Source organism: Selaginella moellendorffii, unplaced genomic scaffold, assembly GCF_000143415.4.
Source record: "Selaginella moellendorffii unplaced genomic scaffold, v1.0 SELMOscaffold_102, whole genome shotgun sequence".
Lineage (NCBI taxonomy): Eukaryota > Viridiplantae > Streptophyta > Lycopodiopsida > Selaginellales > Selaginellaceae > Selaginella > Selaginella moellendorffii.
In genome coordinates, this window is record NW_003314363.1 from 221,212 (window position 1) to 246,879 (window position 25,668).

Here is a 25,668-nt window from a genome sequence, read left to right on the forward strand (position 1 = left end):
GCCGCGCGAGTGGCTCGCGCTCGCGCTTGTCCGCGCCCGTATGGGGGAATGCGAGGCGTCTTGGAGCCCAAAAAAAGAAAAAAGAAGTCGTAGGTGTTAGCTCGCTCTACTGTGTTGTTATTTTGCGCTGGCTATGGCAGCTTTGTTTTTACCTCTCCGCTTTAGGGCTCCTCGCGCGCGTCCTCCTAGGGCTTAGCTTCTCCCGCGGCGATGGTGTGAAACGGTGCCGCATTGGAGCTTCAGAGGCAATGCGGGTGAAATGCCGGGGGCGCCGTGAGATTGGTACGTGTTTTCTCGAGCTCCACTGGAAGCAGGGATTTCGAAGAGCGGAGCAGGGATTTTGACGAGATCGTCAGCTCCGGGGCGCTGGAATCTGGCACCTTTACGGCAGAAAGCAAGGGAAGTGGGAGGAGGAGCTAAGATGATGGAGGGCGGGCAGAGAGGCGCCCTAGTGGTGTTTAGCAGCTCGCCATCGCCGCTCCCATCGCTGCAGCAGTGCTTGTCGCCGCTGCCACTCGACGCCAAGCTTGGAACTCCGGACGCCAGCGCCACGAACTTCCAGCCCTGTTCGGTGGCTCTCGCCCCGCCGCCGCTGCCAGCGCCGACTTTTCCATTCGCTCTCGCGGATTCCAAGTCCCTGGGAGCAGCGCCGCTCGCGATGGACCCACCGCTGGTCGCGCTCAACGATCCAGCGGTGGCGGGCGGCGTTGGGAATGGCAGCGCCACAGTGACCGAGGCGGAAATGGAAGTGGAGGAGGATAAGAAGCAGCGGGACAGGGAGCACAAGAAAAGATCGAAGAACTGGACGAGGCCCGAGACGCTCAAGCTCATCCGGCTGAGGACGGAGCTGGAGCCTCGGTTTGCGAGGACGGGAAGGAAGACGGAGCTGTGGGACGAGATCGCGGAGTCGCTCCAGAGGGAGCGATTCTGCCGGGACGCGCAGCAGTGCCGGGACAAGTGGGAGAAGCTCACCGCCGGGTACAAGGAAGTCCGGGACGGTGTCAAGGAGAGGGAAGATAATCCTTTCTACGACGAGCTCTACCCGCTTCTCTCCGGGAAACTCATCAAGAAGGCCGCCAGCACCACTGGCAAGGAAAAAGAGATTTTTGGGATGGACAGTGGTGGCGAGGCTCAGCTTCCCGAAGGTGGCGGTGGTGGTGGCGGCGGTGGTGTCTTGTTTAAAGATGTGCTCGACTTTGAATCGGGGTCGAGGGGCGGAGACAAGGGCACGACCAGGGACGAGGAGCAGGAGGACTTGGAAGGGAGGCCTCCGACTGCGAAGAAGCGGCGGAGGGTGCCAAACAAGTATGTCGCGGTGACGGACCTGCTAGCGGTGCAAAGCCTGCTCGAGACGGTCCTGGCGAGGCAGCAGAGATTCTTCCGGGACGTGCTCGAGGCGATGGAGCGGAAGGAGCAGCAGCGCGAGCAGCTCCGGCTGGAGAAGGAGGAGAAGTGGCGGGCCGAGGAGAGAGCTCAGCGGCTCGTCTTTAACAACGCGATGGTGGCGCTCACGCAGAAGCTCGTCGGGGAGAGGCTGGGTGTGCCGTCGGAGAGCCTGATGGTGTTCCCGCAAAGCCCCGACGGTGGCGGAGCTCATCAAGGCGGCGGCGGCGGCAGTGGCGGGGGCCCGAAGAAGCGGAGCAAGAACTGGAAGCGGACCGAGGTTCTCCAGCTGATCAAGCTCCGGGGGGAGATGGAGAACAAGTTCACCAAGAGCACCCGGAGAGCCGCGCTGTGGGACGAGGTGGCCGACTTGCTCAAGGCGCAGGGGATCAAGCGGGACGGGAAGCAGTGCCGCGAGAAGTGGGACAAGCTCATGGCCGAGTACAAGGACGTTGCCGACGGCAAGCGCGAGCGAGGAGAGAGCCACTACTTTGCGGAGCTGACGGCCATCGTCACCAAGCCACCGGAAGACTTTGCTGGTGGGAAGAACGTAACGTGAGAGAGCTTCCACCGCCACCAAAGTTTTGTAAGTATAGTATACCATCACTCTCCTCCAGCGACACACCGAGCTTGACGAAGGGATTTCTTCACAGCAGCAGCTCCCGAGCTCGAGGATGATCAACACTGCCCAGGGACAGGCCGCCATTCGGATTGTACAGGGAAAGAGAATGGCGGCCGCCGGCGAGATAGCTTACTTGACAGGGGTGCGAGTAAACGTGACACAGCACCCTTTTGATCGATCGAGCTCTTCTGTGCTTCACTTGGAACTTTTGTTGCTTATATTTATTTTTGATGAAGCTTCACTTTTGATGAGAGGCTGCAAGCATCCATCCGATCAGTCAATGGTGTGTAGGAAATCCTGTTTGATACTTTGTGGGAGAGCGTTTGTTTAGTACTCCGTTTCGAGCAAGCCGTCGATCAATCCAAATTCCATAGCCTGTACGTTTGATTGAAGCGTCAGCGCAGGAAAGTACAAAAGACTTGGCTACCTCGGCTGCCGAGAAAAAATGGTCACGCTCTGTGTATGTTTGGACTATCTCCAGTGGCTGCCCAGTGAAAGCCGAGTACATCTTATCGATTTTCTGGAGCCAAAAGACAAACGCTTGAGATTACGAGCAAAAGAACTACAAGCAGAGTTCTTACATCTCGTGATGCTACCACTTCATTCACTTGCCTTCTCACATCCTCCATCGTTCCCTGATCAAGAAAAGAAAGACTTTTCGAGTATCCATCTATAAAATCAATTGCTACTTACACCACAGCCTCCTTGAGGTTGATGGATCATGACTCTGGAGTTTGGCATCGCAAAACGCAGGCCTTTCGTTCCACCGGCTAGAATCAAAGCTCCTTGACTTGCGGCCATGCCGAAGCACACAGTGCCCACTCTTGGTTTGATCTACACAAGAAGAAAACCATGTCTAAAAATCCTGGCAAAGTATTCTCTTCCTACCCAAGACATGCAATCGTAGATGGCAAGAACGGAGTAAGTGCTTCCTCCAGGACAATTGATATAGAGCTAGACACACCGAGCAAAACAAACTAAGTTTCGAAGAACAAGCGAAGAACATAAGAAAGAAAAAAAGATGAGTAAACCTGGATATCTTTTTCTTCGTCGATGGCCGCAAGCATCACGAGCTGCGAGATGACGCGCTGGGCTACTTGCGAATTGATCGGTTGGCCGATGAAGATAATCCTACTGCGAAGCATGATGCTCGTAAGGTCGGCGATTCCTGCTGGAGTAATCACGGCTGGAGCCATTAGCGGAGCCCCTTTCTTTGCTGCCCTGATTGTATTCTCCTCACTGCCCTGTGCACCACTGAGAATCGATCGAAAATATTTCGATGCGTACCTTGAGGAATGGAAGATCGTAGCTCCTCGCCGGGGTAGCGGCTCTCATCCCGGGCGATGCCAATGCGTAGAGAAGAGCTGGCGATGGAGGCGGCGGAGTGATTGCCGAGCCCTGAATCGCGCATTCTCTCCTCCGGAACCTGACGAGGCCTGATCTACAGCTCTGGAATCCATGCCCGCGCCAGCTCTTGCCCGGCGAGCACAGCGCCTCCACGCCGCTAGCGCCTGGGGCTAGAGACATCGTCGCCATAGCCAAAAATCCGTTAAGACCGTTAGATGGTCTGGATCTGACGGCCGAGATAGAGCTACGATGAGTGCTCTCTGACCGTTAAATTTGACCGCCAGGATTTGTCCATTTGCTTCTCAGGAGTAGGGTGTGTTATTTTGTGCGTGAGTGGATGATTCTCCTCCGGCATGATGGATGATCCGCCGGCGGCATCGTCTAACACCAAGCGCTTCCCCGCCGGCATTGGATCGATGCCCTGGGTCCAGTCGCTCAAGAAATATGTGGGATCCGGCGCGGGTCTGGGCTCCGAGGCGCTCATGGGTAAGTTTCTTTCTCGAATCGATGCTCCAATGTAGCTTAGTGTTTATGGTGTAGAGCTCGAGACGAAGAGAATTCTTCTCGACGGGTACAAGGAGCAGCAGCAAAGAACTCTACAGAAGGGAACCATTCCAAGTTTTTACAAAAGGGTACTTTGCTGCTCTTTGACGAAAGAGAAACACTGTTATCATCTTTCTTGTTCTTGTGTAGAAACCTTCTGAGGGATCGATTGGTGCCAAAGTCCAGCATTTGGCGAGATTCAGGTTTCTGAAGGTCTTTGAAAGGTTTTTGATTTCAGCTTGAGGATTTTTTTTCTGAAGTGGTGTTGTTTTTTGAGGTGCCCAGAAGCAAGCAGAGATGCTGTTAAATGCTGATGATCTCGATGCTCTGTGGGTTTGTTTACGTGAGAACTGTGTCATTGACGATTCCACTGGAACTGAAAAGGTAAGATGATTTCGTCTCTTGTTTCTTTCGTGTTTTGTGCAGCTGAAAGTTTGTCTTGTAGATGAATTACGAGGATTTTTGTCACATTGCATCCCTATGTAACGATCAAATCGGACCAAAGTGCCGACGGTTCTTCTCGCCATCAAACTTTATGAAGTTTGAGAAAGATGAATACGGTCGAATTGCCATTCTACCGTTCTACTTGTATGTTATGCGAACTGTAAGTGTCTGTAGACCTGCTAGTGGATTGTCTTTGTTCGCGTTGTTTAGACTTCTAACAAGGGAAATTATGCAGGTATCTTTGACACAAGCGAGGATTGATATGAGTGAGCTTGATGAAGATGGAGACGGGCTTTTGCAGCCACCGGTAATAGTTCCACACTTATGCTCGAGCCTTGTTTAACCTTGACACATTTGCCAGGAAATGGAGGCATATATTAGAGGACTTATTCCTAATTTGGCTCAACTTCGAGATATCCCGGTTCCATTCTTATCTATGTATTGCCGAATCGCTGCGCGTAAATTTTCGTTTTTCTGTGATCCTCATCGTAGAGGTTCGTTTATTCGTTTAGATATATATATGCTCTGACGAATCGTTTGTGCAGGAAAACTATGTATAAAAAAAATACTTCTAAGTAACTGTCTAGCTGAACTCATGGAACTACATCGGGTATGCATTTTTCTGTTGTTTTCTGGATTTGTATTAGACATGGCTTGCGTTTTAGGAAAACGAAGAGGAAGTTTCCGAAGGAGAACATACAGAAAACTGGTTTTCTCTTGGCAGTGCTCAACGGATTTGTGGTGAGTGCATCTCTACTCTTTATTTTTTATTTGTATCAACAGTCCTTTAACTTTGTAAAATTTGTAGATGTCTTTCTCGCGCTGGACAAAGATATGAACGGTACATTGAGCAAGCAGGAGCTTCAAGACTATGCCGATGGCACATACACTACCATATTTATTGAACGAGGTAAGGTCATGAGTGTTTCTTCTATTCCTCGCTGACATCACTATGATTCCAGTCTTTGATGAACACGTCAGAAGAGGAAAAGGAGGTGGTGGGAAAGCTCGAGAAATGGACTTCGACAGCTTTCTGGACTTCGTCCTTTCTCTAGAAAACAGAGACACCCCGGAGGGCCTCACTTATCTCTTCCGGTGCCTTGATCTCCAAAACCGAGGATTTCTTTCAACGGGTGACGTACACACTCTCTTCAGGTTCGTCTCTCTTAGTAACTCAATGGAAGAAAAGAAGAGTGAAAGTCCTAGCTTTGGCTTCCACTTGATATGCTCTTCCGAGATTCGACAGGAAGAGTTTTTCCTGCCTGCGCACTCGAGCCGCTGTGCTGCAAGCCTCGAATCTTCCGTATATTACTGGCTGTTCGTCACTGCTCTAAATGCGCCTTTCTCCTTACAGGGACGTGCACAGGAAATGGATCGAAGGTGGAAACTACGACCTGTGCATCGATGATGTGAAAGACGAGATCTGGGACATGGTGAAGCCGAAAGATCCTCTCAAGGTCACACTAGCCGACCTCTTGGCATGCCGGCAAGGAGGCACTGTAGCCAGCATGCTGGTGGACGTGAGAGGCTTCTGGGCTCACGACAACAGGGAAAACTTGCTTCAGGACGAGGAAGAGACTGAAGAGGAAGAGTAGGAAGATGGTTGACAGAAGCGGGCAGCGACTGTTGTAAGTTTATCCGATTGCTTTTGGTTGCTTGCTCTGCAATAGCTAGAAACTGGAGGCTTGATCGATTATTTTACTACTAATACATTGATCTTGTAGTGTACCACATCAGATACGGAAAGCCACAGACAGGGATATCATCCTTGTCATGCTAAGAACAGGGCTTCGTCCTTACGGTTGTTGCCATTCGGTTGATGCGGTTTACAATCTTTTTCCGCCTCGAATCACTCGTGAGCACATGGAACGGGACAAGCCAAGTCAATTTCGTGGTACTTATGCTTCAAAGTTTGGATTCTTTTAATCTGATCTTAACGCTTTGGCTCCAGTTTTTCCAGGAACTCCAACCAGGCTCGCTCGCTCGCTGTTCACAATCTGGAAAGCCAATGTGCCGGACAGATCGACATAAATGAAACGCTGCCGAAAAGCTTGGAGCGAGCAACGAACTTCACTTTCTCTCTGGTAAGCAGCGTAAAGTTCTTTCCGGTCACTATCGTCAGCAAAGCAGTAGCAGTAGCTAGCGAGCGATCTGATCAGCGCTGAGAGTAGCAGGGGCGATTCATCGATTGCTCGCAAAGTGCTCGCTTGCGACAGCGCACCACTAATCTCTGCTTGAGCTGCCAAACAGGAAAATAAAGAGAAGAAGAAGAAGAAAAGATTAAAAGTGACGAGCAAAGTGCTTTGCTTGACATCCCAGCAACCGGCCTCTCGAAGAAGAAAAAAATGCGTGATTTTGCCCAGTTCTTCGATTTAATCTATCCTCGTCATTCCTCGAAGAACATGTTTCGTATGACCTGGCTAGCTTTCCTCCAAATCTAGCGGCGTCGCTAGTTTGCCCAACCTCGCCATTAAATGTTGTAACGTTAAAAGTGAGCAGCGAGTGGGAGTATTAAAAAGCCCTTTAGCACGAAAGCTGGAGGTTTCGCCAAGTGTGGCTGGCTGGCATTCACAAGCAAATTTTATTTTTTTTCTTCCCCCTCTCTTTGGCTATGGGCGAGAAAATGATGAATGTAGCAGCAGGGGAGGCAGGGCACACGCGGGCGATTGATGCATCGCATTGGCATTGGCAGTGATCAATCGTCCCAGCTACACAAGGAATCAAGAGAAAAGAATCGCAGCGCAACGGGACGGGAGAAGCAGCGATTGGGAGAGCTAGCTCTCGGATTTGGGGGTTTGTGGGTGCTCGATTCGATCGGTCTGTTCGATCCGCGGGGACGCGAGCTCGCTGGGCGCACGACCCACGAGATCTTTGCTCGCAATGCGGCCGCCCAATGGGCTAGATCGACCCGGAGTAGCAGTAGCAAGCCAGTAGCTCAGTAGTAGTAGCCCTCTCCAGAGGAGGAAGAACAAGGTGGAATAGGAAAGCTCCCAGGAGAGCTCGCGCTCGAGAGAGGAAGCGAGGAGAGGTTCTTCACACTCCCTCTCGCTTTCGCTCGCTCGCTTGCTCACACAGAGATTGCTCGCTCGCGCGTGCCTGGAGCTACGAAGTAGCTCAACGGATGCTGTGAGGAGGTGGATTGGAGCTTTCATCGCTCGTCGCGCTCGCCCGACCACATTAGATGTGCGTGTGACTCGCTCACTGGCCATTTGGTGGCCGGTTCCTTTCTTCTTTCTTTTCTCTTTCTTCTTCTTCTTCTCTTCCCCGACGCCATAGTTTGGATAGACCGATAGATAGCTCGGGATTTATGGTATTTTCACTCCAATCCGGATCTCACTCGAGAGCACCATGATCGGCCTAAGGTTTGTGGTTTCTTCCTTTCCTTTTGCGAGAAAACGAGATTTTTAGCTTGCCTTCGCTTTCTTCTCCATAGCCTAGCTCACGTTCCTTTTTTTTTCGGATGGATCAGATGGCTGTCAACAAGCTAAACAAGCAGCAAGAAGTTCTGGATGTCTGCGTGGACACTACCAAGGTTCTTTGCGTTTTGCTCCATCAACCTTTCCTTTAATCTCACGCGAGAAAAAAAAATTCTTCCAGGAGATCCCGGCTGGGCGAGTTCTTCGCAAGGCGACGCTGGTATGGAAGCTGCTGGTGCTGCTCCTCGTCGCCGGCTGCGGCGTTTACATGTGTTTGATCGGCGTGGATCGAAGAACCACGTACGATCGGCTCAGCCTCGATCCAATCCAGCAGGTCTGGCGGCGAGAGAATCTCTGCCCGAGGTTGTCGCGAGCCAAGTTCCCGCAACACTACCCCCAGCCAAGAACTTACTCGAGGTTCCAGAAATCTTGGAAAGGATCTCTAGCTAGTTTCTAACAAAGGTGGTCGAAACTTTTTTTCTTCCAGGAAGGAATGCAGGTGCGTGCCAGTCCATTTCTTCGTCCTCCTCTCGATGCAGCGATCCGGCAGTGGATGGTTTGAGACGCTCCTCAACAGCCATCCAAACGTGAGCTCTCACGGCGAGATCTTCTCCATCGGCCGGCGCCGCGCAAACTTTAGCACGATCAAGCAGACACTCGACGAGGTCTACAATCTGGAATGGTATTCCAGCGCTGCCAAGAACGAGTGCACGGCCGCGGTGGGATTCAAGTGGATGCTCAACCAAGTACGTGAAAAAAGCTCTCTTTTCTTGCGTGATTCTTTCGTCTTTTCGCCATCCAGGGAGCTCTAGCACACGGTGACCAAGTCGCCGATTACTTCCGCTCGCGCGGCGTCTCCGTGGTTTTCCTCCAGAGAAGAAACTATCTCAAGCGATTGATCTCGGTCATGGGAAACGCTTACGATCGAGCAAAGCCGCTCAATGGAACGCACGTCGCTCACGTCCACTCGCGAGAAGAGGTAAGCGATCAATCAATCTCTTCCACTCCTCTATACCATCTCTTTTGCTCCAGGCCGAGCTCTTGGCTTCGTTCAAGCCCACCATCGACGTCGCAAACTTGCTCCAAAACCTCCGCCGCGTCCAAAACATGTCCGACGAGACGCTCCGGATCTTCGGCACGACACGCTTGACAGCGCTCTACTACGAAGATCTCGTAAAAAATCCTCGAAAGGTGATGGTTGATCTTGAGCTTTTCAGCTAAAAGAACCACTTTTTTTTCCAGAGGGTGGACGTAGTTCTTCGATTCCTGGGAGTGCCACGCCAAGATCTCCGCAGCAAGCACGTAAAGATCCACACGAGACCCCTCCGCGACTCCATCACAAACTGGGACGACGTCTACAGGGCTCTCAACGGCACCGAGTTTGAGAGCCTTCTTCACGATCGCGACTACTTGTGATAGTGGAGGAAACCAAGACCATCTTGACGGAGTGTACATACAAGAGCTAGGCACGATCGATTCAATCTGGAATTCTTCTCCTCTTTTGTTTTTGTTTGAAGCGTGTGTTTTTGTCAAGAACAATCGTTGACAATCGAAAGAAGTTTCCTTGTGTAAAGAATTTGAGTTATAGTAACACAAGCCTTTGTACAGTAAGGTGTCCTTATTGCACACGAAAAATGGTGCCTACAAGGATTTACACTACCCGAGGAGCGAGCTAGCGAGCGAGAGAGAATGGCGAGCGAACCTGAGATCCATCCATGTTTTGATCGGCTCCTGGCACTGGCACTGGCTGCGCTGTGAAGGCGAAGTTGGTCGGGTTGAATCCAGCGGAGAACGCAAAACCAGCCGGCGACGTGGCTTCCAAAATCGGGAGTGATCCTCCCACTGCCGCTGTGATGGACGATGCGAATGCTTGGCCTCCGGGTTGCGACGTAAAACTGTTGCCGAAGATCTCCTTCTCAAGCTGCTGGAGCTGCTGCTCCACTTCTGCGAGGAGAAACGCTATAGTAAAGAAAGGAGCTTTTAAGACTACGCACGCCTTACCGGGGTTGAGCTTCACTGAAGGGCTCCTTTCCTTGACCCATTCGTAGCTTTGAGACAGTCTCCAGCCTTTGTGTCGCATCAAATACGCTATAACAACTGCCGGGGATCTGAAAAGGAAGACGAGAGTCTTAGATCCATACTGTTTGATCCAAAAAGGATCACTCCACTATATGACCAACCTGCTTTGTCCGGACATACAATGGACGAGAACCTTCGCGTTGTTTTGCCGACTTTTCTCTACACACAATCCATCTTCCGATAGAACCACGCAAACGAAAGAAAAGAAAAGTTACCGATGAAATCCAGGCACTCTTCCAGCGGTAATCTCTCCTCTTGTATGCAGTGATAAGTGAAAGAATTCTTGTAGAGATTCTGGCATCTCGCTACAGTCTAAGACAAACACCACAGTATGAGGATACCCTAGAAAGGAGGAGAGGAGAGATCTTACATTCAAGATGTGCGTAATTCCCTGCGCCTTGAGGAGCTCCGCCCTGGAGGCATTGTCGTAGCTGCCGAGAAACAGGAAAGGCAAAATCTCCGCCGAGAAGGCGCTCTGCTGCGAACACTTCTCCTCGCCCGCCGTTCGGCGATGGCCGCACACGCCGCAGGGCTCGCCATCCTCGAATTTGTGGTAGTGATTGCAGATGAAGCACGGATTCTCCCTCTCCCGCTTCCTCATGGCGCTCGCTCTCGCAAAGACGAGAAAGGACTATAAGAACCCTAATCAAAACCCAGAGCGGTTGGCTTGAAATGAGCCAATAAGTCATTGCCACGTCAGCGTCAAAGTTGAAAGGGCTGCCACGTCGGCGGCCAAAGGGATTTTACTTGGGCATTTCTTTGGTAGCAAGGCACTCCCGCGCTGCTTGGGGCGATGCCGCGCGAGATCATCACGCTCCAGGTAGGGCAATGTGGGAACCAGATCGGCATGGAGTTTTGGAAGCAGCTCTGCCTGGAGCACGGCATCAACAGCGATGGCATCCTGGAGGATTTCGCGACTCAGGTCAGCTGCGCTCCCTTTCTCGCGATCTTTAAGGTTTTAGGTCTTGAGGGATCGATTGATTCGTCGCGGCAGGGCGGCGACCGGAAGGATGTGTTCTTCTACCAGGCCGATGACGAGCACTACATTCCCCGGGCGCTGCTTTTGGATTTGGAGCCCCGGGTGATCAACGGCATCCAAAACAGTGAATATCGAAATCTCTACAACCATGAGAACATCTTTGTGGCTGATCATGGAGGCGGTGCTGGGAATAACTGGGCAAGTGGATATCACCAGGTATGAACTTTCTCTCTCTCTTTTTTTTTTCTTCTTTGGTTCTCATCTGGGAAAGAAATGCAGGGTGAGCAAGTGGAGGAAGATATCATGGATATGATCGACCGAGAGGCTGACGGCAGTGACAGTCTCGAAGGATTTGTTTTGTGTCACTCAATCGCCGGAGGAACAGGATCAGGTAGATTTTTCTATCCGTTTATCTTAGGAAGCATGACCTCACTTGTTTCTAGAGCTATAGATCTCTTTTGTCTGCCTGCTTAGAACCAATGTGCTCACGTTGCTTTGGTTTGGTTTTTCTCAGGAATGGGATCTTATCTACTGGAAGCTCTGAATGACCGATACAGCAAGAAACTCGTGCAGACTTACAGTGTGTTTCCAAACCAAATGGAGACAAGCGATGTGGTTGTCCAGCCTTACAACTCACTGCTGACACTGAAGCGGTTGACGCTCAACGCCGATTGTGTTGTTGTCCTGGACAACACTGCGTTGAACAGAATTGCGGTGGATCGTCTTCACATTCCGAACCCGACTTTTGCACAGACGAATTCCTTGGTGTCGACAGTGATGTCTGCGAGCACGACCACGCTGCGATATCCCGGCTACATGAACAACGACCTCGTTGGGCTGGTTGCCTCGTTGATTCCTACGCCTCGGTGCCACTTTCTCATGACCGGATACACGCCTTTGACAGTCGAGCGTCAGGTAACGTTTTCACTATTCCTATACAAGTAGAAGGCTTATATCATAAAGTCTTTTCCCAGGCAAACGCCATCCGGAAAACCACGGTGCTTGATGTCATGAGAAGGCTGCTACAGGTAAAAAATATCTATGTTCTTTTTGTCATTTCAGATTGCGTTGTGGTGAATGCTGTAGGCAAAAAACATCATGGTTTCATCTTATGCCAGAACCAAAGAAGCAAGTCAAGCAAAATACATCTCGATCCTTAATATCATTCAAGGCGAAGTCGATCCCACACAGGTTTGCGTATTTTGTTTGTATTCTTCTTGACGTTTGATTTTTCAAAATACGTGCACAGGTGCACAAAAGTCTGCAGCGAATTCGCGAGAGAAAGCTTGCCAATTTCATCGAATGGGGACCAGCGAGTATACAGGTTAGATTTCACTTTCTACATTTGTAGGTGGCAAAGCGAAAGATACTGAATGGTTTTTTCTTCTCGTCTGCTCAGGTTGCACTCTCGAGGAAGTCGCCTTACATTCAAACCGCGCATAGGGTGAGCTGTGAAAGCGCCAGAAAACCATTATCTGACGTATCGTATCGTATCGTTTTTGTGTAAGGTGAGCGGGCTCATGCTGGCAAGCCACACAAGCATTCGCCATCTGTTCAGCAAGTGTATCAGCCAGTACGAAAAACTCAGGAAGAAGCAGGCTTTCTTGGACAATTACCGCAAGTTTCCCATGTTTGCCGTAAGCTCTAGATCATCCGTTCATCCTTGTTTCTAAAGTCTCGCGCTTGCCAGGACAATGACTTAACCGAGTTCGATGAGTCAAGAGAAATCGTACAGAGCCTGGTGGACGAATACAAAGCATGCGAATCCGCCGATTACATCAAGTGGGGCATCGAGGTACGCTAAACTTTTTCCATCTCACCTACAAGCTTAGCAAACACTCTTCTTGACCAGGAGCGCAACAAGTCCACTGGCTTGGACGGCCCCATGACTGGAACTTTAGAGTCTAGAATCGCCGCAATCTGACCAGCGCAGCGGTCGTGTTTGTACACTCGCCACTTTCCTGTGCAGTTGAGTTTTGATACGATTTCCAGGTATGAGTTTTCAAGTTCTTCCTTCTCTCGCAGACGAACGCGTCAAAGCATCGCGTTTGTGTTAACTTAAAACGCGAGTGAGCGGCCAATTGTCCTTTAATCACACTGTGGAGGTAGCGTTTATTCGTCGCTGTTCTATTCGTTGTCTCGAAAGATGCCAGTGACTCGAAGCTAACGCGAAAAGAACTCCGGAACTTACAACGTGCGCATTGGCCGCTCGAATATGAAAGAAGAATTCCAACAAACGTGGAACCCAGTTAGACCAAATGCGCGTATATGCTGACCCGCGGCAATGAATCCGCGCCGTCCGTTGCCGCGTGGCGCGTATATGAGCCGTCCGCGGGTCCTTTCTGGCCAAGTCGCGTAGATCGCAGCCGTCCGTGCCCGCCTTTTGATCTGGGCCATCGGTGCCTGGTATAAAAGGGCGAGGGCAATGGCCAATTCATCAGTTCAGCGTCTTCCAGTGGTAGATGAGTAAGGAGGCCTGTCGGATGCGATTTGGGATCCGGTGCTCCAGCATCTCTTTGTGGAGCCTCCAATCCTCGTTCCTCTTCAACGCGTCGCTCAAGCAGCAGATCGGCTTCGCGCATCACCACCTGGCGATCGAGCCCCCTGAAGCGGGGATCTTCTCGGCGATCTTGGAACCGCACTAGATCGGCCGATCGATCAGCGTCGAAATATCACTGATTCTTGATTCTTGGAAGGATCCAAGCTCCACATCAAAATATCAGCAAGCGATGGAGTGGAAGTCGTTCTTGGAGGGCGGCGTGGCGTCGATCGTCGCGGGATCGCTGACGCATCCCCTGGATCTCATCAAGGTTCGAATGCAGCTCCAAGTGGAGCCGATTCCCGTGGCCCAGGTCCATCAATCCCTGGCATTCGCGGGCGGTCACACGGCATCGATCGCGGCAGCGGCGCCAAGAACAGCGGGGCCGATCGCGGTCGGGATTAGGGTTGTCCAGACGGAGGGCGCGCGAGCTCTCTTTTCGGGCGTCTCGGCGGCGGTTCTTCGCCAGACTCTCTACTCCACCACGCGCCTGGGGCTGTACGATGTGATGAAGAAGAAGTGGCAGGAGCCGGATGGGAGCTTGCCACTGCCCAAGAAGATCGGGGCGGGGCTGGTTGCTGGGGCGATCGGCGCGACGGTGGGGAATCCAGCCGACGTCGCCATGGTCCGGATGCAAGCCGATGGACGATTGCCCCTGGCGCAGCGGAGGAACTACGCTGGCGTCGGCGACGCGCTCTTCCGGATGGCGCGCCAGGAAGGGATCAAGGCGCTGTGGACTGGATCGGGGCCGACTGTGCAGAGGGCGATGATCGTCACGGCGGCGCAGCTCGCGACTTACGATCAGACCAAGGAGGCGCTCCTCCGCAACCGCGTGACCAGGGATGGGTTTGGCACCCACGTCGCGGCCAGCTTCTCGGCGGGCTTCGTGGCGTCGGTGGCTTCCAACCCGATCGACGTGATCAAGACGAGGATCATGAATATGAGCGTCCAGGCCGGGGAGGAGGCGCCCTACAAGGGGACGCTGGATTGCGCGGTGAAGACGATCAAGGCCGAGGGGCCGATGGCGCTCTACAAGGGATTCGTGCCCACGGTGTCGCGCCAGGGGCCATTTGCGGTGGTGCTGTTCGTGACGCTGGAGCAAATGCGATCGCTCCTCAAGAACGTTTGATCCAGCTCTTGATTCTTGAGATGGATCACTCCTGATTGTTTGGAGTTCCTTTTGATTATGACGAAGAAAATAAAGAACTAGAAGTGAATCTAACAGTGTTGTTGTATAGCGCTAGTCACTGAAGCAAAGCTCCTTCTTGGCTTGGAAGGTAATTGTCCGAATAGAAAACCTCTATTGATATTTTGAGTGAAATCCACCGTCCGGAGCGTGGCCGTCCACGTATCGCGGTCGTTGCGAGGTAGATCGCTTTCACGCAACGACTTTCACATGACTACCTCACAAAGATCGTTAAAAGTATACAGTCGAGCTAATGATTTTTCACTACGGGATGCCACGTGGACTGGCCCTCCACCAACCAGGTAAATGCTGGCGGTGCCAGCTCGTCTATCAGGAGGGCCTTGATTACATGGCCAGCTCAGCAGCAAGGAATGCTCGCTATGGTGGGTGTTGCTTTCGTTTTGTTAGGGTTCTTGAGGCCGCGAGGAGGAAGGGCGCAGGTATGGTGTCACGATTCCGAGCAAGGTGGGTCTCTGTTCTTGGAGGGAAGGAGGTAGCGAGGACGGCACGCTAGAAAGATTTCGTGGATTTTGGTGCTTTCTAGCTCCCCGCTTTTCTCCTCTTGCATTGCGGTGCTGCGCTCGTCACAATGCCGTCGAGTCCGAATTACAGCGTCCGGGCGCGCAAGGTTGAGAAGATTTTCAAGCAGTTCGATGGCAACGGCGATGGCAGGCTCAATCGCGACGAGATGGCAGCGCTGGTCATTGCCGTGAATCCCCGGGTGAAATTCAGCGACGAGCAGATCAGAGCTATCCTGGACGAGGTGTTTCGGACCTATGGAGAGTTCATCGATGGCAAGAAGGGGCTCACTTTCGACGGGCTCTTGAGGACTTACGACGATGGCGCCGGGGACGTGGACAGGGATTTCGATGCGCTGGGCTTGCAGCTGGAGAAAGACGACGGTGCTGGAGCTGGGACGGATGTGGAGAGCGTGGGAGACGAGAGCAGGAGTAGCGAGCCAACGGGGCTATCAAAGGCTGGTGGCGTGGTCTCGATCATGGACGAGAGACCGGAGGCTGCAAGCGCCAAACGCAGGCAGAATGTAGGTGCTTGGGCGGCTTCACCCAACAATGGGATTGTCTACGACGATACGTGGAGACTCGTGGAGGATCTGGAAATTCTGCTTCGACGAGCCGAGGCCAAGATCGAGGCACGGAGGAAAGCGAAGCTGAGCAGGAAGAAATCGTCGTCGGCTAATGGTGTGGATGTCTCCGGCCAGCTTGCGGGTGGTGACGAAGTCGTGAGAAGAACCATGCACGACCTCGGGACGGAGTCATCGGTTTACCAAAAGGCTCTGGGAGATCTTCGCCAGAAAGCTGATGCTTCGAGAACGCAGGACGAGGCGTTTGATGCACATATGGCCATGGGACGCTCGCTCTTTGATCACAAGTTCTACGAGGAAGCTCTGATCTGCTTCAAGAGAGCGACCGAGCTCCGGCCAACCGACGTGCGACCGCATTTTCGGACGGGCAACACTCTTTACTCGCTCGAGAAGTTTTTGGAAGCACGAGAGGCGTACGAGCTGGCATTGGATGCTGCAAACACCGGAAATCCTCAGTGGACCAACCTTGTTCCGCAGATCCACGTCAACTTGGGAGTTGCTCTGGAAGGCGAAGGCATGCTGCTGAACGCTTGTGAGCACTACAGAGAAGCAGCGATACTCCATCCTCCTCACTATCGAGCTCTTAAACTTCTGGGAAGCGGCCTGTATGGAGTTGGCGAATACAGAGCGGCAGAAAAGGCTCTCGGCGAAGCGATCTTTTTGAAGTCGGACTATGCTGATGCTCACTGCGATCTCGGGTCTGTTCTTCATGCTTTGGGGGACGATGAAAGAGCCATAGTGGAGTTCCAGAAGGCTATTGATATCAAGCCGGATCACATGGACGCACTGTACAACCTTGGAGGACTGTTGCGTGACACAGGGAGGTTTCAGAGAGCAGCAGAGGTTTACTCGAGGGTGCTCTCTTTGAATCCTAGTCACTGGCAAGCGCAGCTAAACAGAGCGGTTTCTTTACTCGGTGCCGGTGATACCGAGGAAGCAAGGAAGGCGCTGAAAGAAGCCTTCAAGATGACAAACAGGGTCGAGCTTTATGATGCTATCGGCCACCTCAAGCACCTCCAGAAGAAACCGAAGGGACTGAATGGAATGATCAAAGGTGCCCAGGATGTCGAGCGCAGCGACAGTGGCTTTGTCATCGCAGATCCGTCAACTTTCACAAGAGTTGGCAACAAAACGACACCTCGACCGTGGATTGCGCACGCTCTTAAGATCCGGGCTTTTCAGAAGCATACCAGGCTCCATCGCTGCAACCTCGCCAGCTTGAGCAAAGAGATGGCAAACAAACCATCGGTATCTCAAACAGCCGGTACAGCCGGGCACATTTCGGAGGCGCTCATACGGAAGGCAGATCTTGAGAAGTCTCTGAGCAGAATGCTCAGCTTCTTGCCACCGACTACTTTTCAGTCGGCGGTGAAGGCAATCAACGAGAAAGTGCTGAGCGTGCTGGACAAAGTAGGCTCTGGTCGAGTGGACCTGGGAATGTTCTTGGCGACAATAGCACCGCTCTGCGCTGGTCCAGTCGACAAGAGGAAGCGGACGGCTTTCGACTGCCTGGTGCACCGATCGACCAAGGGACTGGGTGCCGAGATCGTCAAGTCGGACGCTAAAACGTACTTCAAGCACCTGCGGGCCATTTACTTATCCTCCGAGTCCACGAGCGAGCTGTGGGAAGTTCGTGGCGAAGACGAGCACGCCAACATCTCGTATCCCGAGTTCGTGGAGATGTTTGACGACCGGGACTGGGCCTTTGGCGTTCTGCACACCGTGGTGAAGCTCGAGGCCGGGGACCGAGTTCGTCACAATGGGATAGCCTGCGCGGTGTGCTCGTATCCCATAACAGGTCCTCGTTTCAAGGAGACAAACGCCAACTTCAGCCTGTGCTCTACGTGCTACGGCGATGGAAAAGTCCCGGATCACCCCAAGCAGGAGAGCTACTCCTTCCGGGAGTACAACTCGGAGACGGACGCTGTCAAGGACAAGCTACGATTCCTCGGAAGGTCATAGAAAGGGAGTTCTTCTGCTGGTGCTCAGTACCCCTGCCAAATTGGTGGGTACGTATCCTTTTCCTGTTGTTTTCTTCCCGTTACTCACTGCTCATCGTCGTTTTCATTCGCAGGTGCTAGCTACCAGCAGAAGCTGTGTGTAGATATACGTCGTGGTTACTGGTTGGAAGATTTTCATGGTCGACGAGAGAAATAAGCCAGTGTAATGTGAAGAACGAAAGAAAAGTCTGGTGAGCTTTTCTTTGCTTTTTCTTTTTGCTTCTTCTTGTGTGTGTTGAACTTCGAGATAATCCAGATATGTTTTGTTTATCCAATCGATGAGGATATCTTGCAGTGGTGGACAAAGAGAATTCCATCACAGGGAATCTTTTACGCTCGTCACACTGAGCGGATTGATCGGGACAAAAAAGAAGAACCGATCATCCAGAGCTAAGTTTAATCTCAAGACTTTGACCCTCGAGGAGTACCTGGGTACTTAGTGGAGATTACGTCGGGCTCTGCTTATTCTACTAACTTCTCGCCTTTTCGATGCATGTAAGACGTCGCGATCCGGCTGGGACTATGGAAGAAAAGTCAGATCACGGGGCACACAAAAAAAAAGATGGAGAGAGAGAAGAAGTGGAGGAAATTTTCGAGCAAGAGAGCTTGAAAGCTCACAGGAAATGAGAGAAGTGAGTAGCGTATAAAAATGTCGGTGTTCTAAAGGGAAGAACTCCCGGTTCTACGCGAAAGGCGATGGTGGTATGAGAACGGTGGGTCATATCAATGAAAGTGGGAAAGAAAGGGGGCAAAAGTTGTCAAGGAAAGAAATAGAGTGATCTCTTCTCTCTCGTCTAGAGCTGGATTTAGGTCGTGTGTGTGTGTGTGTGTGTGTGTGAGAGAGAGAGAGAGAGAGAGAGAGCTTCTTGTGTAACGCTCTCTTCTTCCTTTCTAGCGATTAGCCTTCGAGGAGGGAAGATTTTAGGGCGCGCTTGCGCTTGTGGACGCGGTCACCGGTTCTTCGCAATTTGGGCGCGATTTGTGGCTCTTCTAGGGCGGGCAATGCGGGCGCTGGAATGCAGACTGGAAATGGGAGCTGGCGCCGGGGGATGAGAGCCATGAGGGAAGGATCCAGGCCTTCTTCTTGTTCTTCCTCCTCCCTTCCTTCTCCCTCGTCGCCCTGCTAGGAATCACACTGCAATATGATCGATCAGCTGGTCAACTTCGTAATTCGCCCTCCCAGGTGAGCAAATTCCCCCGCCGCGATTCCACTGCTCATCGAAATTCCTCTTTCTTTTGTCTGGCACAGGGCGGATTACATGCCCTCCCATGATCTACTGGAGCGCGAGTTTGTGCTCAAGGGACATAGATACGAGCGTAAAGACTTAGAGGCAAGTTTGTTCGTTAGAATAGTTCTCGTCTTTATCATCTTTTGGCCGCGTTCTAAAAGCTTCCTTCGTCTCTTCCCTACGAGCAGATTACCAACAGTCGCGGCCACGTACTGCAATGCAGCCATTACAGACCACGTCCCCTACCGGAAGATGTCTCGCTTCCTTGCGTGATTTATTGCCATGGAAACAGGTTTGTCCAGAGGAATTTACTTCCACTTCTTTATTCTTTGGCTGTGGTTTTGGCAGTGGGTGCCGAGCTGATGCAAACGAGGCTGCCATAATTTTGCTCCCCTCGAACATCACCGTCTTCACGCTTGATTTCTCTGGCTCGGGTCTGTCTGAAGGGAAGTATGTTAGCTTAGGCTGGAATGAGGTATGATCTATCATCTGAGCCTTTGTTTTGTTTTTCCTGACTTTGTGGTATTTTAGACTGATGATCTCAAGGCTGTTGTAACGCATCTTCGCAAGGACAAACAAGTCAGCCTCGTTGGTTTGTGGGGACGTTCGATGGGAGCTGTGACCAGGTTTGTAAAAGCACGGTTTGCTGACAAGTTGGATTGACTTGCTTGGATATTGTTGTGCAGTCTTTTCTATGGAGCACAAGATCCATCCATCGCTGGGATGGTTCTGGATAGTCCATTTTCCAACTTGTTTGAGCTTATGCTAGAGCTTGTAGACGTGTACAAAATTCGACTTCCTAAGTTTACTGTAAGTGATGGTTTGCGTTGTGGCGGATGAAAAACTCGGTTTTCTTTGTATAGGTAAAGGTAGCTGTTCAATATATGCGGAGGCTAATCCTCAAGAGAGCTCAATTTGACATTATGGACCTCGACGTTATAAAGGTTTGCTGAGCAAAGCAAAGAGTTCTTTAAGCTATGTACAGGAGTATTTTTGTGCTGTCAGGTAGCTCAGAAAAACTTCGTACCGGTGTTATTTGGTCATGCAACTGAAGACTTGTTTATTCAACCTCACCATTCAGATGCGATATTTAAGGCGTATGGAGTATGTTATCGTTTTTTCCTGAGTTATAACTTCGACTTGCAAAATTACCAGGGAGACAAGAACATCATTAAGTTTGAGGGAGATCACAACTCTGCCAGGCCCCAGTTTTATTACGACTCAGTCACCATTTTCTTTTACAATGTGCTGCGTCCACCTAGCGAGACCTACGCGGAATCGGTGCCAGTTCCTGATCCTTTGTATTATGACGTAAACGGATATGTCTTTGACGAGGACATTGATGAGGTAGTTTGCGCACGCTTGCCGTTTGAAGTCTGCTGACAAAAGGTTTTCTCGACTTTAGAACATGCTATACGAGATCATGAAGGGAATGCAAGCTGCAAACCCCAAGCCTGACGAAAATGGTGCAACATCGCAGGCACAACAAAGAGTCGTAGGAGGTACAATATTTTCTCCTTCACTGGACGAGAAGCATAAAGTTTTTATATCCAGGAGTCGCTGCTAAAACAGACTCCAGTTCTACGGAGGACGCCATCAATCAATCACGCTCTCGGTGGCAAATGAGTAGGACTGTTGTATGTAGTGTGCCGCTGCTCTTGTCATTTGGTGCTTGCATGATTAATTTTTCCTTTTCGCTTTCGCAGGTTCCTTACGACAATACAGAGCAAGTAGAAGACGCTGCGGAGCTAATGAAGAGGATGGACCAATGTGGCGAGTCTGCCTCTTGTTTACATACTCCTGAGGTTAGCTGCTCAATAACTTAACTCTTCGTTGTCTAAAATCGTTGCTAAATTCTCCAGGCCGAGCAAAACGATGCCTGCTCCCGGTGCGTCTCCAGCTCCGTATCAAATGGTCTCGATGATTCGTGGCGAGGAGAAACCGGCTCGGATTCATTCCAAGTTTCACCCAGCTCGTCCGATGGCTTTGCCCACTTCCCATCCACGTTTGACGACGAAGAGAGGGTGAGTAGCGCTTGATCCTCGCGTAGCTAAGTTGGAGGCTCTTCAACTTTGTGTTTAAACGACTTTATACTCGCAGATGGTGATGGAAGCGATTGCTGCGTCTCTGGAAGAGATGAGCCTCCGATCCAAAGAAGCGGCGTCCAGGTCTCAAGGTGCTGCTGCTCCTGTTGCTGTTACTGCTGCGAGCCCAACAGCGTCGACGAGCAGTAAGCTCGAAACGTTTGGGCAAAGGCTGCGAAGTGGGCTGTTTAGAGGCATGAACAAACGAAGCAACAGCTCTCACTCCTAAGATGCTTGTATTTTTCTTTTGATCTTTTCACATTGATTTGATTTTTCACTGTAAAAATAATATCAGCAACTTTTGTGGAAAAGCTTAACTAAGTGATAATTAAATTAGAATTCAAGATCTTGCGATGGCGTCGTAGTTGAAGTCTCTCTGTGGCATGGCTTTGTTACTCTAGAATTATAAACTATGCCTCCGGTGGAGGATGCCGGAGAGGGCAGTGAGTGAATTCCAGTAATTTCGGAGAGGGAAAAGCTAACTGGAAGTCTTGATTCCAGCCATCCAGTCAAGAACTGCCACTTTGCATGTCGTTTACTTATCATCGATTCTCTTTGATAGATTTTCTTTGCAAAAGAAGCTTTAGATCATGTCTCGCGCACTAAGTTTGTTCTTCTTCATTCTCTTGGAGGCTGCTGCGGTGACCTCTCCGCCAGGGAAGAATGAAACAGGTATATAACCATTTGCACAATCCCTTTTGTCCAATAATCTCAGATTCGCCTATCTCCAATCGCAATTGTTTTTGATGATCTCAAGTCTCGATTGATGTTCCTGAAAAGATCCATGCCTGCATCCGCTTGCATGCTTTGGTATGCACATAGTTCTTCAATGTTTTTCCTTCCACAGTGATGGGTACGACTGCTAAGCAACTGGATTCCAATTCCACTTCAAAAATTGCGAGATCTATTTTGAAGACAATATTCTTGACATGATCATGTTGTTATAGCAGCCAACCATCATCTCTGGTGATCAGGAGCAGCAAAGCTTCATTATCGGTGACCCCTCTGATATATGGATCCCAACACTTACGATTTTAATCGTTGCCATAGTGATCATAGGAAAAGAATCTTATATTTATTTAATATAAATCCATTTGGCTGGGTATAAATTTCTTTGTAATTTCTCCTTCGAAATTATATTGATATAGGTTAATCATTCAAAGTTAACAGCACTGGAGCACTCCCTCGATGTTCTAGATGCAATCGTCCAAAGTTCTATCTATTGAGACCCGTGGTCGCAGCGGGCAGCCACGTTGATCCCAGGTGATGTTGAAGCATCACAAAACGAAGTTGGATGAGCATTCGAGGGGGACCTAACTCTATATGGATGCATCCTATACACTTATTAGTCCTCCTAGTCCAATGGTGCTGCCCATGGAATTGCTAACATCGATAGAGGCTTCAAACCGGATGTGGCTCTGTACATATCACTGCAAGATCGTTGTGTGAGAGATCCAAGCCAAATTTAATAAATGTGAGTTTTATGATTCTCGTGAGTGAATTCCAGTAATTTCGGAGAGGGAAAAGCTAACTGGAAGTCTGGTTTCCAGCCATCCAGTCAAGAACTGCCACTTTGCATGTCGTTTCACTGGTTGACCTTTCCCGGCAGTGTATATATACAATCTCCACGCAAAACGCTGATCATATCATCCATCTCTTTCTCACTTTGATAGATTTTCTTTGCAAAAGAAGCTCTAGATTATGTCTCGCGCACTAAGTTTGTTCTTCTTCGTTCTCTTGGTGGCTGCTGCGGTGACCTCTCGGCCAGTGAAGAATGAAACAGGTATATAAATCTCTCCAATCTCGACTGGAATTCGCCTATCTCCAACCGCAATTGTTTTCGATGATCTCTAATCTCGATTGAAGAACATCAAGTTCCTGAAAAATCCATGCCTACATTCGCTTGCATGATTTGCAGATTGTAACTATGCAAGAGTGTCACCTGGTTCTTACGTGTTTACAATCGTTTTTTTCTTCCACAGTGATGGCTACAACTGCTAAGCAACTGGATTCGTCACCATCGTCCACGAGACCTGAGGTAAGACAGTCCTGTATTTTTTAAGACAGCATTCGTGACATTATCGGGTTGTTAATATAGCAGCCAATCATCTCTGGTGATCAGGAGCAGCAAGCCCATGTCGACTACATTTACGATTTTAGTCCCTGATGAAACGAGGCATCAATAAGAGAGTGAAAGAAATTCTCATATATTTAATATAAATCGATATAAATTCTTGTACTATCTAAATATTTTTAATTTCTATATTTTTATATATTTTAAAATATTAAAACAAAAATACTTAGATGGAATAAATATTACAATAAATCTAGTCTTCTTTCTAGATCAAATCTGATCTCATTCTCTAGCACTTTTGCAAGTTCAACTGTAATTAAAGTGGACTCCGTGATTTGAAGCTTGGTTCTGTCACAAAAAGATCTCCAAAAGTCAGATGAACAGCAAACAATATTCTTGAAAGCAAGGTGCCTTTTCCTTTTGCCCGTTTTCTTCTTCTCATCCAGGATTCTTGCCATGCTGAAAGCACGGCACTCTGAAAAACTTGTCATCTCCTTACAAGAAAGTTGGCAAAACTGTACATCTCTCACACATTGGCCATCTTTTCCAGTGGGCAAGTCAGAAACTCCTCTTGGAAAATTTGGGTACTCCCAAAAGTCAATCCTCTCCCGGGTGCTCATCGGCTATAAGAATCGATCAATCTCAAAAGCTTTTGAGCAACAAAGGGAGCTTTCAGTGCCAGCGGCAGTAAGTTACAAAGAAAAGCTCTCTAGATGGATCTTAAGACCTGTCGTGGTATCTTTCGCAGGCTGGATCACTTCACATACCGATCGATCTGATTTGGCAAAGCTATAACAAGCACGAAGATGGCGACCACCACCACCAACAAGAACGACCAGCTCAACGTTCTCGACGCGCTAGACACAGCCAAGACGCAGTGGTATCATGTCACGGCCGTGATCATCTCGGGTATGGGCTTCTTCACCGATGCCTACGATCTCTTTTGCATCTCCCTCCTCACCAAGCTCCTGGGCCGGATCTACTACTACGACCCCTCCACTGGGACGCCGGGCGAGCTCCCAGTGAGCATCAATGCCGCCGTGAGCGGCATCGCGCTGTGCGGCACCTTCACGGGCCAGCTCTTCTTCGGCTGGCTGGGCGATCGCCTGGGCCGCAAGAGAGTCTACGGCATCACCTCCATGATCATGGTCGTCTTCTCCATCGCCTCGGGCTTCTCGTTTGGATCCAGCGCGCGTGCAGTCATCGGCACGCTCTGCTTCTTCCGCTTCTGGCTGGGATTCGGAATCGGCGGCGACTACCCGCTGTCCGCGACGATCATGTCCGAGTACGCCAACACCAAGACGCGGGGGGCGTTCGTGGCGGCGGTGTTTGCCATGCAAGGCGTGGGGATCTTGGTGGCGGCCGTGGTGACCATGGCGGTGTCCGGGGCGTTCATGGTGGCACTCAGAGCCCCCAGCTTCGAGGAGAGCCCCGGACTGTCCACGCCGCACGAGGCCGACTACGTGTGGAGGATCGTCTTCATGCTGGGCAGCGTCCCGGCAGCGCTCACGTACTACTGGCGGATGAAGATGCCTGAGACCGCGCGGTACACCGCGCTCGTGGCCGGGGACCTGGACCGGGCAAACGCCGACATGAGCAAAGTCCTCCAGGTCGACCTCACGGACGATCACCATCGTGGCGTTGATCATCAGGTACTTTGGCCTCCATTCTCCTTAACGTTTGTTCTTTGGCTTGAAACAGTTCAAGATTGCTAAGAAGGTCCAGGCTCAATCATCCTTCCCGCTCTTTTCATCACGCTTTGCGAGGAGACACGGCCTCCACCTCTTCGTCACTACCACCACCTGGTTCCTCCAGGCCTTCGCCTTCTACAGCCAACAGCTCTTCCAAAAGGACATCTACACCCAGGTGGGATTCATCAAGCCCGCCAAGACCATGTCCGCGCTCCAGGAGGCGCTGGTCACCGCGAGAGCGCAAGCCCTGGTGGCGCTGTGCGGGACGGTCCCGGGCTACTGGGTCACCGTCGCGCTCATCGATCGCCTGGGCCGCAAGCCCATCCAGCTCCTTGGCTTCCTTATGATGGGCACTTTCATGTATGCTCTGGCCGTCCCCTACGAGAGCTACTGGCGGGGCAAGCACCTGGACGCCGCCACTGGCAAATACCAAGGCGGCCACAACGTTGGCTTCGTGGTGCTCTTCGCGCTCACATTCTTCTTCGCCAACTTTGGACCCAACAGCACCACCTTCATCGTCCCCGCGGAGGTGTTCCCCGCGCGGCTGCGCTCGACGTGCCACGGCATCTCCGCGGGCGTGGGCAAGATTGGATCCATCCTGGGCGCCTTTGGCTTCGTCTACGTGTCGCAGCCGACCAGGAAATCCGAGCTCCCGCGGGGATACCACCACCCGGGGATTGGGATGAGGAACGCGCTGCTGCTGCTGGCCAGCGCCAGCATGCTGGGCTTCTTCATCTCGCTCCTCATGCCCGAGACCAAAGGTAAGAGCCTTGAAGAACTCTCTGGTGAAAGCGTCATGAATGAAAGCAAAGTTGATGTTCAAAGTGTTTAGGCTATATTAATAAATTATGGAATTTTCAGTAAACACGCATGGAAACCTAAAACGGAAAATGAGAAAGGAGCGTAAAGGAGCGTATAGATTTATCAAGTACCTATGAGAACTATATAAA

The 25,668-nt window shown here is 50.8% G+C and overlaps 10 protein-coding genes across 18 annotated transcripts; 8 read left to right on the plus strand and 2 right to left on the minus strand.

Moving 5' to 3' along the window:
- The first annotated feature begins 83 nt into the window (after positions 1-83).
- LOC9629547 (trihelix transcription factor GTL1) lies at positions 84-2,385 on the plus strand. The gene has a single exon (XM_024663770.1). The coding sequence runs from the start codon at positions 422-424 to the stop codon at positions 1,940-1,942; it is 1,521 nt and encodes a 506-aa protein (XP_024519538.1). The 5' UTR covers positions 84-421; the 3' UTR covers positions 1,943-2,385.
- On the minus strand, positions 2,200-3,560 carry LOC9629548 (ATP-dependent Clp protease proteolytic subunit 6, chloroplastic). Of its 2 annotated transcripts, XM_002989943.2 has the most exons (8): positions 3,293-3,560; positions 3,037-3,249; positions 2,894-2,959; positions 2,699-2,839; positions 2,587-2,640; positions 2,433-2,525; positions 2,314-2,380; positions 2,200-2,260 (listed from the first exon to the last, which is right to left on the minus strand). In XM_002989943.2, exons 1-7 carry the CDS (start codon positions 3,539-3,541, stop codon positions 2,333-2,335), a joined length of 864 nt encoding a protein of 287 aa, XP_002989989.2. In that variant the 5' UTR covers positions 3,542-3,560; the 3' UTR covers positions 2,200-2,260; positions 2,314-2,332. The 2 variants fall into 2 exon arrangements, with proteins under 2 accessions (XP_002989989.2, XP_024519539.1); XM_024663771.1 differs by having other exon boundaries at positions 2,200-2,380.
- Positions 3,561-3,666: 106 nt separating this feature from the next.
- LOC9629990 (probable serine/threonine-protein phosphatase 2A regulatory subunit B'' subunit TON2) lies at positions 3,667-6,834 on the plus strand. Of its 4 annotated transcripts, none has more exons than XM_024663720.1 (14): positions 3,667-3,838; positions 3,893-3,984; positions 4,046-4,108; positions 4,181-4,279; positions 4,341-4,499; positions 4,575-4,646; positions 4,701-4,833; positions 4,885-4,949; positions 5,005-5,080; positions 5,148-5,249; positions 5,302-5,494; positions 5,694-5,967; positions 6,064-6,233; positions 6,291-6,834. In XM_024663720.1, the coding sequence occupies exons 1-12, from the start codon at positions 3,706-3,708 to the stop codon at positions 5,932-5,934; spliced, it is 1,428 nt and encodes a 475-aa protein (XP_024519488.1). In that variant the 5' UTR covers positions 3,667-3,705; the 3' UTR covers positions 5,935-5,967; positions 6,064-6,233; positions 6,291-6,834. The 4 variants fall into 4 exon arrangements, with proteins under 4 accessions (XP_024519488.1, XP_024519487.1, XP_024519486.1 ...); XM_024663719.1 differs by having other exon boundaries at positions 5,694-6,233; positions 6,291-6,423; positions 6,470-6,737; XM_024663718.1 differs by having other exon boundaries at positions 5,694-6,233; positions 6,291-6,737.
- A 752-nt stretch (positions 6,835-7,586) lies between these two features.
- Positions 7,587-9,360, plus strand: LOC9629549. The gene is made up of 7 exons (XM_024663721.1): positions 7,587-7,701; positions 7,809-7,871; positions 7,937-8,172; positions 8,243-8,501; positions 8,558-8,734; positions 8,788-8,946; positions 8,998-9,360. Exons 2-7 carry the CDS (start codon positions 7,809-7,811, stop codon positions 9,169-9,171), a joined length of 1,068 nt encoding a protein of 355 aa, XP_024519489.1. The 5' UTR covers positions 7,587-7,701; the 3' UTR covers positions 9,172-9,360.
- Positions 9,320-10,466, minus strand: LOC9629550 (protein-tyrosine-phosphatase IBR5). The gene is made up of 5 exons (XM_002989944.2): positions 10,205-10,466; positions 10,050-10,146; positions 9,936-9,993; positions 9,757-9,863; positions 9,320-9,699 (listed from the first exon to the last, which is right to left on the minus strand). The coding sequence occupies exons 1-5, from the start codon at positions 10,433-10,435 to the stop codon at positions 9,428-9,430; spliced, it is 765 nt and encodes a 254-aa protein (XP_002989990.2). The 5' UTR covers positions 10,436-10,466; the 3' UTR covers positions 9,320-9,427.
- Positions 10,467-10,553: 87 nt separating this feature from the next.
- On the plus strand, positions 10,554-12,941 carry LOC9629991 (tubulin gamma chain). Its single transcript, XM_002989866.2, has 11 exons — positions 10,554-10,756; positions 10,829-11,029; positions 11,093-11,204; positions 11,328-11,728; positions 11,788-11,841; positions 11,900-12,004; positions 12,063-12,137; positions 12,213-12,257; positions 12,322-12,450; positions 12,504-12,608; positions 12,666-12,941. Exons 1-11 carry the CDS (start codon positions 10,628-10,630, stop codon positions 12,735-12,737), a joined length of 1,428 nt encoding a protein of 475 aa, XP_002989912.1. The 5' UTR covers positions 10,554-10,627; the 3' UTR covers positions 12,738-12,941.
- A 304-nt stretch (positions 12,942-13,245) lies between these two features.
- Positions 13,246-14,574, plus strand: LOC9629551 (mitochondrial uncoupling protein 4). The gene has a single exon (XM_002989867.2). It carries the CDS (start codon positions 13,543-13,545, stop codon positions 14,479-14,481), a length of 939 nt encoding a protein of 312 aa, XP_002989913.1. The 5' UTR covers positions 13,246-13,542; the 3' UTR covers positions 14,482-14,574.
- A 102-nt stretch (positions 14,575-14,676) lies between these two features.
- Positions 14,677-18,394, plus strand: LOC9629552 (uncharacterized TPR repeat-containing protein At1g05150). 5 transcript variants are annotated; one of them, XR_002990888.1, is made up of 4 exons: positions 14,677-17,649; positions 17,715-17,831; positions 17,897-18,072; positions 18,141-18,394. XR_002990888.1 is itself a non-coding variant. In XM_024663709.1 (2 exons), exon 1 carries the CDS (start codon positions 15,128-15,130, stop codon positions 17,600-17,602), a length of 2,475 nt encoding a protein of 824 aa, XP_024519477.1. In that variant the 5' UTR covers positions 14,677-15,127; the 3' UTR covers positions 17,603-17,649; positions 17,715-17,915. The 5 variants fall into 5 exon arrangements, 2 of the variants coding, with proteins under 2 accessions (XP_024519477.1, XP_024519478.1); XR_002990886.1 differs by having other exon boundaries at positions 17,897-18,394; XR_002990887.1 differs by having other exon boundaries at positions 17,936-18,394.
- A 101-nt stretch (positions 18,395-18,495) lies between these two features.
- LOC9629553 lies at positions 18,496-21,264 on the plus strand. The gene is made up of 14 exons (XM_024663711.1): positions 18,496-18,823; positions 18,890-18,971; positions 19,058-19,161; positions 19,218-19,344; positions 19,401-19,495; positions 19,556-19,679; positions 19,733-19,813; positions 19,875-19,973; positions 20,025-20,216; positions 20,275-20,371; positions 20,424-20,506; positions 20,576-20,674; positions 20,732-20,893; positions 20,970-21,264. Exons 1-14 carry the CDS (start codon positions 18,783-18,785, stop codon positions 21,180-21,182), a joined length of 1,599 nt encoding a protein of 532 aa, XP_024519479.1. The 5' UTR covers positions 18,496-18,782; the 3' UTR covers positions 21,183-21,264.
- A 2,433-nt stretch (positions 21,265-23,697) lies between these two features.
- On the plus strand, positions 23,698-25,573 carry LOC9629554 (probable inorganic phosphate transporter 1-3). The gene is made up of 3 exons (XM_024663793.1): positions 23,698-23,714; positions 23,776-24,679; positions 24,729-25,573. Exons 2-3 carry the CDS (start codon positions 23,834-23,836, stop codon positions 25,548-25,550), a joined length of 1,668 nt encoding a protein of 555 aa, XP_024519561.1. The 5' UTR covers positions 23,698-23,714; positions 23,776-23,833; the 3' UTR covers positions 25,551-25,573.
- The last annotated feature ends 95 nt before the right edge of the window (positions 25,574-25,668 follow it).